This window comes from Equus quagga, chromosome 15 (genome assembly GCF_021613505.1).
Source record: "Equus quagga isolate Etosha38 chromosome 15, UCLA_HA_Equagga_1.0, whole genome shotgun sequence".
NCBI lineage: Eukaryota > Metazoa > Chordata > Mammalia > Perissodactyla > Equidae > Equus > Equus quagga.
In genome coordinates this window covers 40,735,697-40,747,914 of record NC_060281.1, presented here as the reverse complement: position 1 = coordinate 40,747,914, position 12,218 = coordinate 40,735,697, and the positions used below count along the sequence as shown (strand labels likewise).

At 44.4% G+C, this 12,218-nt stretch overlaps 1 protein-coding gene across 1 annotated transcript in view; it reads right to left on the bottom strand.

Annotated features, from left to right (window-relative positions):
* The window catches only part of RIPOR2 (RHO family interacting cell polarization regulator 2), a 212,617-nt gene extending 210,340 nt beyond the window's left edge, over positions 1-2,277 (bottom strand). Inside the window, exon 1 of the mRNA XM_046640401.1 lies at positions 2,062-2,277. Coding sequence (XP_046496357.1) covers positions 2,062-2,137 — 76 coding nt within the window. The 5' untranslated portion in view covers positions 2,138-2,277. The remainder of the gene's footprint in view (positions 1-2,061) is intronic.
* Between the last annotated feature and the right edge of the window lie 9,941 nt (positions 2,278-12,218).

Sequence of the window (12,218 nt, the reverse complement as noted above, 5' to 3'; positions counted from 1 at the left end):
AGACAGATTTTAGCAATTGCAAAACAATGTCTAGGGCTAGCCTTGCAGGCCGGTGTTTGCAGTGAGAAGTTCTCCATTGCTCCTTCCCTCTTCGGTGTCTTCACTCTTTCTCCCTTTCCACTGCCTCTAATTCTCTGCCTTCAAGCATGCACAGGTGTTCCATGAGTTGGAAAAACCAATCCAAAACAACGTTACTTGATCCAGCTGGTATTTCTAACTTACGCTGACTAATAACAGCGGGCTCTGGACCATCCAGGAGAAATGTCAGAATCCCCTCCTTCCTCGAAGACTTAGGCCAAAGAGGCCAGGACCAGCCTGCTGAATGTCAAGCCCAGATTAAACACTTATAAACACGTCATCGTTTCATATTAAAACCATGCAGAAATCGCATCACAGTACCCAGATGTGAGTCTCATAATTTCAGTAAAATCGCTATAATGAAGCAAAACTTCCCCCTAAGTCCTTGTTTTCAGAGGGTAGGCCGAGCCCCCAGCAGAATGCAACCATGCAGATCATTCTCCATCCTGTCTCAGGGACACATCCCAGAACACAGGTGTGGTCCTAAATCTGTGGCACCAGCACTGTTTTCCTATAGACACAGAATGAGCTGTCACTGAAAACTGGAATCTGAACCCAAGGTAGGTTCAACTGAAAGAAGCTGAGGAATAAGAAGGTAAAGGCTTTGAGAAAATTACTAACGGCTTCTGCAATTATATTAAAGAAAGATTATGCCGAGTGCTATTCCTTGTATGCGGGGTGCCATTTGGAATCCGACCAGCCCAGGTTGGCCTCCCAAGCTAGTAGACCATGCCTCTGTTTGTTATTTATCTTCCTAAGCCACTCATTCATCTTACTTTAACTGTCTTCACCAGGGGCTTTTAACACATAAGAAAGACTCGCCAACATTTAACTAGGCTTAAACAACACCATGTAATGGGCCTCTAATGAGAACAACACCCAGCACTTAAGCCAGGGCTTAGTGGTCCACAGTTGTCACATTTCGCATCAGAACACACTATTGATTATTATAGTATTTAAAATTTAAAGAATTAACTGCCAATGTTTAAACTTGAGAGTCTTCATTTAGAATTTAGCAGTTTTTTGCTTTTCTCGAAAAGTTGGGAAATCTGGCAACCTGTCAGATCCCTGATCCTCACGAAAATCTGATGACATTGAATGGTGTCCTCCCATGGTGGGACAAGCACGTTCCCATTTACCACAGTCTCTACCATTCCCTATTGCCTCCTCAGACTGAGGCCAAATGTCAGTTGTAATTTATCATCATGGTTTCACCGTTGTCTTTCTCATGACAAAGAAGAAAGTGAGCTGTGCCTTGCTGCTGTGAAAACAGCCCTTTCACTCGTTGACTTCAGAAGCCTCGCCCCTCTAACTGAATTTGCTGACATTTGAGTTAAATAAACCTTTCCAGCAACAGACACACACCAATATGTTACTTATTGGTAGGTAATAGTCGTGGCATATACTTGGAATGCTTTTTCTTTCTCAGATTACTTCAGCACTAAAATCTCTCTTTTGGTTAGAGTTCCCGTCAACTCAAGGGGAAACTTAGAATGAGTTTGATAATTTAAGAAACACATGATTGAGTCCTTTAAAGGAAATATGACTCACTGATTCTTGAGTTGCACCTAGTCTAGCTACACCGCGACACCTGTTTGATGCAAACAGTGCATTTGTCCCCGCTCTAATAAACGAAGGTTCCAATTCACACAATCCTTGACTGCTGTAAATATTTCTTTGTATTTTCCATCAAGACGGAGAAATAAAGAAATGAGGCCATCTCTTGCTTGCTACTTGAAACAAAGGTATTTAGTTACTGCTAATTAGGATAGAGCTGTAAGAAGGAAATAGGGAGAAAGAGGGAGGAGTGGATGAAAATTAAGAAACGTCCCTCGGAGGAGGGTGCCCAGGGCAGCGAAGGAGGGGTCGAAGGGGAGAAGCTAGGAGCGGATTTGCATGAGGGGCAGAAATGAGCTTGTAGGGGAAGGTGTGGAGAAGGAAGGCAGCAAGGAGAGGAGCGGGCTACACCCATGGGACACTCACGGTTGAGCTGCCGCCTCCGGATCCTGTCCCTCCATGGCCTGTTTCTGATCCAGTGTAATCTTGAAGGTAACACCATGGTCCCAAAGCGAGCGGTCTAAAACCTTCTCATGGCAGAGGAACAAAGAGTGTCGCAGCGATGCCGGAAGTCAAGCCCAGATGTATAAAAATTTTTTACAAAAACCCTCTTCCCTTTTTTGTATCCGAGGCTTCCGTTGACCTCTTTTATCTTGTAACTTGACTTTTCTTTCCTTTTCTTCTCTTAACTCCCGACTGGCCCGAAGGCAGTGACGTCCTGGGCTGCCCAGGAACCTCTCCCGGCCTCCTGGGCCATGTTTTATGCATGAAGATGATGGGGCGGTAATTTATTCCAGTGGAGCCGATAACCGGGCTCCTGTGTCTGCCCCACGTCAGAGGAGCCGTACAATGGCTGGGGGAGGGCAGGTGGCTCTGTTGGCACAGAAGAACGGCCTGAAATGGGAATTACTCTCTGCAGGCAGGACTGAAGATCAGAGCTTGGCTGCCAGAACATGGGGCGGGGCTGCTGGAGCCCAAATCGGGGAAAGAGCCCTCTCATGTTAGGGCACATGATTTATTGACTACTGGGTCCCTAGCACCCAGGACAGTGCCTGGCACAGGGTAGGCGAACAATATATATTTGTTGAGTGAATGAATGCTTCGGTGATAACCAATATAAAGACTTCATGGCACCCATGAGTCCTTTACAGCAGTTAACCTGCTCAATTCACTGTCTTCAAATATGCTTATTTGAACCTCTTCACTCATCCCATTTTCCACACTTTTCTCTCTACTAAAGACCACACTCCCTCCTCACCCCCCAGTTTATGCTTTTTCTGTGAAGCTTTCCTGAACCCACATTGACGGGGCCGGCCCCCACACACCTGTGCCTCTCACAGTCCTCTGGCCCATGCCTGTATGGCCCTGATGGGTTAGAGCTTTGGTTTGTTGCTCGTTTGTTTTCCTGTGTACATCCAGATAGTGATATACCTCTTGGTGGCAGGAACTGTGTATTCCTCTCCCTAAGCTGCTGCGTCCAGTGGTTTTCCTGGGAAATTGGTGGTATCAAGAAGTGGCTGGGGCAGCTTTAGTCTGTGCCCCCCAGATTCCACCTACCCCTCTTCAAACCGCCCCAAGTAAACATACATTCTAACTAAAACATTGTATTGGCTATAAAGACGCAGCCTCAATACATGACTGCCAGGTGTGGCTCCCCTCCAAACAGACAGCAGTCTTGAAGTCCCCTTAGACATTCTAGAGCTGCCCTTGGGAGGGGAGGCTGTGTCTATCGACTGCTTACTTCATTCCAAGCTCTTCCCTATGCAATATGAGATTGCTCCAGACAGCAGCTATTGATCAAGGCCTTAGGAATACCCTTGCCATGAGTTCGGAGCTGGAAAAAGCAACACTCAAGTTATCAAATTTAGCCCAAGATAATCCATAAGCTTGCTGAAGACAGAAACTCTGTCATCTATCTTTTCTGTCTCGCATGGTGCCACGTGCAGATGGACTAGGGGAAACCTGCTGAGAGATGGGAGTTGGGAGGGTCATAATTGCAACTAACCAGAGGTGTGCTTTTTTTTTTTTTTTTGGTGAGGAAGATTGGCCGGGAGCTAACATCTGTTGCCAATCTCCCTCTTTTTGCTTGAGGAAGATTATCCCTGAGTAACATCTGTGGCAATCTTCTTCCTCCATTTTGTATGTGGGACACCACCACAGCATAGTTTGATGAACAGTGTGTAGGTCTGCGAACCCCAGGCTGCTGAAGCGGAGGGTGTGAACTTGATCACGACTCTACCAGCCAGCCCCCAGAGGTGTGTTTTAGGCACATCTCTTAGTCTCTGTGCTTTGTTTTCTTCACCTTAAAAAGGAAATAACCTACAGACCTCACAGGGCCATCAAGAAGAAATGAGATCAAGGTAAATAACTCTTTCGGGGTCGGTAGAGTATTAGATTGGTCCCCAGGAGCCTGGGCTCCTCCTCCAGCTAACACTATGCCTGGCGGTGAGGAGAGTACATTCCGGAGATGAAACGCCTGGGTGCAAACTCTTAGCAGCCTGCTTCGTAGCTTCGTGACTTTAACATCGCTGTACCTCATCTGTAAGATGGAGATAAGAGCCGCTGTCTTAGGGTCATGCTGACAGTTTCAGGAGTTATACATGCAAAGGACTTAGCAGTATGTTTAGCATAGAGGATTGCTCCCTGTTCTCAGCGGCTATTATTAACTAGCCATGCGATTTCACAAAAGTTGACAAATTCCTTAGGCCTCAGTTTTCTTATTTGCAAAATGAGGGGATCTGGGATACATTATATCAAGAGTGCTGGGTATTAGCTTCCTGTTTCTGCTCTAACAAATTATCACAAATTTAGTGGCGTAAAACAACACAAATCTATTTTCTTACAGTTCTGGAGCTTGAAGTCCGAAATGGGTCTTACAGGGTTACAACCAGGATGCATTCCTTCTAGAGGTTCTACCATCTGTTCCTAGCCTTTTCCAGCTTCTAGAGGCTGCCCATATTCCTTGAATCTATTTATCTTTGTTACACCCTGGGCCTTTACACCAAATGTAGTGACTTGACAATTGTGGGTCATGTGGGGCTTTGCTGGTGTAGGCAATCCCTGGCGGACCCTGACCCCTCACTGACGTGCCTGCTCCCCAAGCTTCGTTTTCTGAAGCAGGGGGAGGGTAGAGACCAAGATTAGGACAAAATCTACGCAAGACAGCCATTGAGAAGGTTTCATTGACTGTTGCAACTGGGCACAATTCCCTAGAATGACAAACACGACATGAGAAAACCATGTATTTGAGAGACCTAGGAATGGATGTTCCAACAGTCTTGTTTCTTCTTGATCTCTACAGTCATTCATGGCAACACATTTCTGCTCCACATGGCACTCACCATAATCAAATCAGGTAGCCGACAATTAGGCAAATTAGAAACGAGGGGAAAGTCAGAGAGTGCAAGGCTGTGTGGCTACGCTTCTTCTGACACTCTCTGTCTCTGTTTGGCTCTCGAAAGTCTGTGCCCGCAATGAACTTAAACAGGGAGAATGTGGTACCAAATGAGGTCCTTTTTTTAGCAATGAATATCTGACCTTCTTTCTTCCTCATTAAGCCACATTATTTCCTCAAGTCTCTACTGCATGAGTCACCGCTTTTCTGCTGTACATAATTTACGACAGCAGATGAGAGAACAGTACGCCAGAGGGGGCGGAAAGTACAGTCAGGTCTAAAAGGAGAGGCAGCTGAAAAGTTTGCGTTTCCTCTTCTCTTGTGAATTTAAATACAAATCTTGACAGTTTACTCATTATAATCCTGGGGGAACGGTTTTGGGGGGGGGGGGGCTGGTCAGGGAGGAGAAGCACAGGACTCGCCATCATCTTTGACTGTTGAACTTTCCAGTCAGATTGGCAACGTTGCAGACCCATGGCTCACACCATATGGTTCCCTTTCCTGCCTCTTCCAGCCTTATCTTTTCTTTTATCAGGCACACACTCATAAATGCCTGGAATAAATCGCCTGTGGAGTGTTATTCTCCCAAGGAACATTTTCATTTGCGTTAAGTGCAGAATATCAATTTTTACTCTTCTTTGGGCTTATGTTGCTATTAAATTTTCATAAGGTACAGAATTTCATGGCAAAATGCAGAGACTCTGCTAGGATCGATGTGTTACCAAGAATATGGAAAAAAGCCTAATTATGTGATCCTTTCTCCATTTTTCCTCAGACTCATTTTCAATAAATGGAAGCTAGATGTTCGATTCAGGAGAAAGAGTACCAGCATGTCTGCTTCTGCTTTAAAACTGTCCTGGGGAGAAACAGACCTTCAATTACTCCGCGGAGGATGGAAACCGCTGAGCCAAGGCACACTGTGCTGCTTTTAAAGAAAGCCACTCAGGAAGACTTGGTATTATTTTAAAATAAAAGCTTATCAAACAGCAGGAGGAAAACAACAGCACAGCCTCTGACTTATTTCTCTCCTGTCACAAACACACACAAAGAGGACATCAGGACTCAGTTTATTCTTTGGAAACTAAAATGGGATTGGAATCCAGATTCTAGTTCTGGCTCTCTGGCTGCCTATCCTTCACATTGATTGCGTACTTACGAAGAGACAGGCCTTGTGCTGCTTGCTTTAAGGGGATATATGATTTTATTTAATTTTCCCCATATTCTTATTAATAGTTACTAGTAATCCTATCTCACAGATAAAAAAGTGAAGGCTGAACAGTAGTTACTCTAAATAGTAATTATCTAAGACATACAGAACTTTACATACATTAATTCATATCATTGTCATGATAGTCCTGTGCCCATTTTGCAGATGGGAAAACTGAGGCACAGAGAAGTTCAGTAATTTGCCACGGTCACACACCTAGCAAGTGACTGAGATGGGATTTGAATCCAGATAACCTGGCTCTATGTTTAACCACAATCTATATTAACTCTTCAAATTAACTCATTAAAAAACATCGCAGTGTAACTACATACTATGCTTTACATAGTCACTGCTTCCTATGTTTGACAATACCATTCCTTTTTGAAATATGTACCATGTAGCCTTGGAAAGACAATGACTGAATAACCATTAGAACATCTGACAACTATTAGAGAATTATTTTAGACAACATCACGCCCAAAAGTCTCATTTTAAAGAAAAGGTAACTGAGGCTCAGAGAGGTTAGGGAACACATCCAAGTTTGCACAGCAGGTTGGTGGATCAGGGCTAAGTTTTAACCCACTCCATCCCCAAACCTCAATACAGTGTTGCTGAGATCAGATTTCAGGGGAGTTTTTAGGCCTAGGACATTTTTAGAGGATGGTTTTTGTGGAATAGAGACAGAGATTTTTGAGTTGAACTATGGAAGAGAGGCAGTGAGGCTAAAGAGAGAGGAGAGTGCCTGCATTTTATCTGCTCTCTTCTCGTGAGATACTGCCCATCTCTGCTCTCTCTTGTTCTTCCTCTTTCTCCCTCTTGAACCAGCTTCCCACAAGCATTTCCTGTCTTAGCAGCAGCACCGCCTTCTATCCAGCAGCTCCAGCCAGAGGCACAGATGATCCTCCTTGCTCCCGCCCCCACGCTCCACAGTCAAGTTGCAGCTGATCCAGTGGATTCTACCTCCTACCTCTCAGATCTTCTCTCTAGCCATCCCACAGTCACGATCCTGGCCCAAACTACCATCACCTGTCACCTGAACTGCCTTGACAACTTCCTAATTGACACCCTCATGTCCCATTTTTGCCACCCACTCCAATCCATTTGTAATCTTTTGAAAATGCAGGTATGACCATATATTGCCACCACTTAAAACTCTTCAGTAATGTACATTACTCTCAGGATAAGATCTGAATTCCTTAACCTCACTTACAAGCTAACTACTCCTGTGAGAGTGGAGAAGAGGAGATCGGTCATGAAGATGCTAAACCAACGGCATCGATGATTGATTTATTGGAGGAGAGAGACAAAGGAGCCATCTGGGAGATGACATCCAGGAGTCTGGTTTGAAGGACTCACCACCCAGGCAGAGAAGAGAGAAAGTGCTCACGCACTGAGGTTAAGCTTCAGAAGGCAGAGACCCAGACCATGCACAGAAAAACTGATACAGGAACAACGATGACGGCAGATGGGTGTGAGCTTATTAATTTAGCTACTCAATGTCTGTCCCAAGAGCCCTCTACATTCACAATCACTGTGAGGCCTCACTGAAGAGCTCTATTTTCTTCTGGGACTAAGGGCCCAGATATCTTAAGTCTTAAAATAATGTATTATGCAAATAGTGACTGACTGACAGGGGTGGCGCAGAGTTGCCTTTACACGGCATAGTAGGAACGAGAACAAGGTGAGTTTTCTCAGCTGACTCCACCAGCCCAAGGGAGCAGCCTTGACGGACACAGAAGACAAACACTAAAGCCGTGATGTGTGTAATCTTTGCGGTGGCTTCCTCTGGGGATCCTCAAGATGGATAGAGAACTATCCCCTTATTATATTTAGTTTTAGAAGATTTAACTCTTTTTTGATCATAATGTCATTGGATTTGGACTCTTTCCAGCCTTCTCAAAAGAGAAGGGGGTGAAGGATTCCATGATTCAAAGGCAGCTTCTCTTCTTTTTACCTAAGTCAACTAAAGAATCAGAAGCTTCCAGCAGTTTAGAGCTAGAGAGATCTCAAATATCCCTGCCCCGACCCTTCATTTCATGGATGTCATACATGTCTTGTCAATGGCACAAAACTCGTCAGTTCCTGAGGCACCATTAATACTCAGTTGTTCTGATTTATACGTTGGGGCTTTTTCCACATTCACAAGCCATTACAAAGACCTCTTAGACATGAAATATATGTGTTTTTCAGCAATGCTTTAAACATTATACTTGATGTGTGAGCAAACAGCATAACAAAGACTGTATTTTAAAATTGTGCTATGAAACCACAGATTCTCAAAACTTTCATGCAGCTTGCTCCCAAAGGGATATTTAACTGATTGGGGTAATGTGTACTTTTATATATTTTTACGATGGAGGGGGAAGAGACTGAAGAGAGAGAAAGACAGTAACAGTGAGGGATCTTCTCTCCTTGACTCCTCTGCCAAGGGTCCTGGATTCCCGGGAGTCTGTCCAGCCTTCTTGAGGAAGGCCATCCACACAAAGATGAATAATACATGAGTTTGCCCTGGAGAGCTTAAAATCCAGTAGGGAATGTAGACAGATGGACAAATAGCTATACCGGATCCAATGGGATCGGTGTTAGAGCAGCAGCCTTAACTCATTTGGGAGGCGGATAATGGAGAACCAATTCTGACAGGAAGAGGAAAACCAAGGCGGCAGGGGAGGAGGTGGCATTTGAGCTGTGCCTTGAAAGATGGGCAGGATATCAAGGGGTGGAGAAGAGTGAGAAAAAAAGCAGTGTAGGCCACAGACGCACATGAGCAAAAGCAGTGGGAGGAAATGACGGGTATGTTTTGAATTGTGTGAAAGAAGGAGGCAAGGTTGGGAGCAGGGGTGCAGCCTGAAAAGGCGGGGCTGAGGGGAGGCCCCACATCTGGGGGTAGAACAGGCACTTCTAGTTGCACTAATGAAGGGGAACTTGTTCTGGCATCCTTGGGTGTTCTGCCTCCTCTGCCTCCGGAGTTGATCATTCTCGCGTTTGCTCCCTTCACCACAGCTGGCCTGACAAGGAAGTATCAAAGATGCTCCTTCAGGGGCCAGACCGGTGGTGCAGCGGTTAAGTGTGCACGTTCCGCTTCAGCGGCCCGGGGTTCGTCAGTTTGGATCCCAGGTGTGGACATCGCACCGCTTGACACACCATGCTGTGGTAGGTGTCCCACATATAAAGTAGAGGAAGATGGGCACGGATGTTAGCTCAGGGCCAGTCTTCCTCAGCAAAAAGAGGAGGATTGGCAGCAGATGTTAGCTCAGGGCTAATCTTTCTCAAAAAAAAAAAAAAAAGAAAGAAAGAAAGATGCTCGTTCATACCACAGGGTGTTGCCATGTGAAGGAGTCAGGGTACGGTAATATCTGGAGAGATCAGCAGCTGCCCACTTAGAGCCTCAGAGAGGGGCGATCAGCCTTCATGAAGTCATCGTGTTCCAAGGGGTAGTGGTGAGCTCCCAAGCCTCATGGAGAAGCACGACACCAAGGGAAAACCTGTCTCCTGAAACTATCTCGGATCAAGCAAGATCTCAACAGAAAGGTAGCTATAAATCAGAAAGGAAATACGTTAATGTACGAAGAGGAGGAAAAACTGCCAAGAAAACAAAACATTTAGGTTAACTGATCGACATATTTAAAACTGAAATACACTTTTACAATACAAAAATATAAGCATTTATTGAGTGCTTATTGTATACCAGACATTGTGCTAAATGTTTTGGGGGCATTTTCCCCTACACGCCGAGTAAGCCAAATTGTAATCAGAAATTTGCTTGGTGAGAGTAGAATCTGAATGAAGTGAGTTAGTTAGTTGGCTGATGTCAATGGTTAGTGTCATTGAGGGATGATAACCAATTCATCCTGGTTTGCTGGAGACTTGCCCAATTTTAGCACTGAAAGTTGCACATCCTGGGAACCTGGGATGGTTGATCACCCTACATCAAGTTACAATGGTCCCGGAGTTTCTCTCTCCTCCTTTTGGAGTTTAATTGTAGAGAGCACTGGACATCTGTTTCATCAAGGTACGTTCTCTCCTGGATAGCGTTGGATGAACACTGGCAAATTCCAATTTGTATATCTTACAGTGCTTTCCAAGTATCCAACGCTTTCTTCCTATATCTCATGCCAAGGATTCATCCTGAGATGGTGAAGCAGAACTACAGATTGGCTCGCTCAGTCCCTATAAGCAGCCCGCAGACTCTCCTACAGCTAGAGCTGTTTGTGTGACTTAGCGTCTGCCAAGCATGTGCCCTGATGTGAGTCTTGAAGGAGCGAGTGGGTAAAGCAAGTTGTTGGCCTTGTGCGGGGAAGGTGGACCTTCTGACAAGCCGAGTGGCTTTCATTCTTCTAGAACCAGCAAGGGCAGGGCAGTTTAGACTCAGCAGCTTCCTGACCATGGCGGAGGCATAAGGAGGTTCTGGGGTCCTGCTGGCAACAGCTCCCTCAACAGGCCAGCTCATTGGAGAAGCTCAGGCTACACTGTGCACCAGCAGCCCTCCCAGTGGTTTTACGAGCTGTTAGTAACCATTCATAAGTCTCCTTTTGCATAAATTAGCCAGAGGCTCCTGTTATTTACAACAGAAACATTCTGATACAGATGGTAAACAGGATGCCATCACCAACAGCTTAATAGTGGCTTCCTGGAATGCTGCATTAAAGAGAATTCTGAGGCCTCCTCCAGGCTCAGGGAGCAAGACTGTTCTGATGGATTGAAAATCTCTGTTATGTTACCGGAGAGAGACTAATCGCTGTTGTGCCAGATTTCCACTGGCTGTGGTTAAGACTATTGACAAAACCCTGTCTTTCTTCTTTTGTTTTACAGCCACATTGTCATTTCTAAGGCATCTTTTGCCAACGCATGGATTTTGTGAGTTTAACTCTGGAAATGAGAAATTTTAGACATATTTCTTTAATCTTAATTTTAGAAATATAAGCTATAATTGTCTTTGAGATCAAGGGTTGAGTAATTGTTGATACAAGTTCTTGAAGAATGTAAATACTCTGTTGAACATCTCTTGCTCAGCAAAGATAAAGAAAAGATGATTAAAGAATATTTACATTCTAGTGAGTATTACACATTCTCTCTACATATCAGTATATTACAGTATGTATATATTACATCTAAGGAGTATTGTAAACAAAGTGACTAGAGAGGAGGAGTGCAGGTCTTATTCAAATTTAAATCTATATATATTTGATTTCTTATAATCATTCTTAAAACTTCCCTTTACTATTCAATAGTTTAGAATAAAATTGTGTTTAATCCTCTATAAGGGTCTAATAGGCGCTTGTAATAGGAAGTTACATTTGTTCCATTGGCTGTAGAATATGACTTATAGGAAACTGAATCTTCTCAGACTGTAAGTGAAGCTATCAGCCTTCTGTTATTTTCTCTTCCACTTATATATAGAGCTCAGGTTCTCTTGGTAGACAGAGCACTTTGGCTGGCTCTTCTTACAGCTGTAGAAAGAAAATAAAGCCACTCTGACTTAATCAAACAGAACACAAAGCGTGATTTTCTGACAGTCCTTAAGAGTTTGGGGTTCCTCATTGTCTCTCCCTTGTACAACCTCCACCTGAAAAGGCTCATCTCTTTTGTGGGATTTTCTCTTCCGGGGGATTTTCATTTTCATACTCAGAGGGCACAAAGGTGAAGCTGTAGAAGAGGTGTTACAGGCCATCCAGCTGCTAACATCACGTCACCCAGGCATGGCCTATTCTGGCACCCTCGAGTCTATCCTGGGTGAAGCCCGTGTGCATCCAACCTAGGACACGAGAATGGGAAAGCGAACTTTTGGAGTTGGGAAAAACTGAAAACAAATTCAATTTTTCTCATTTCATCAAGAGCAGGGGTCCACCCTAACAATCTTCTAGTTGTAAGCAATAGAACTCCACTATAAACATAATCTGGGTTTTTTACTTTTTTCTTTAAAGCGGGCCTTTATTAAGATGATAGGGCAAACGTTTCAAGCAGGCGTCTCAGGGAAAGGACCGC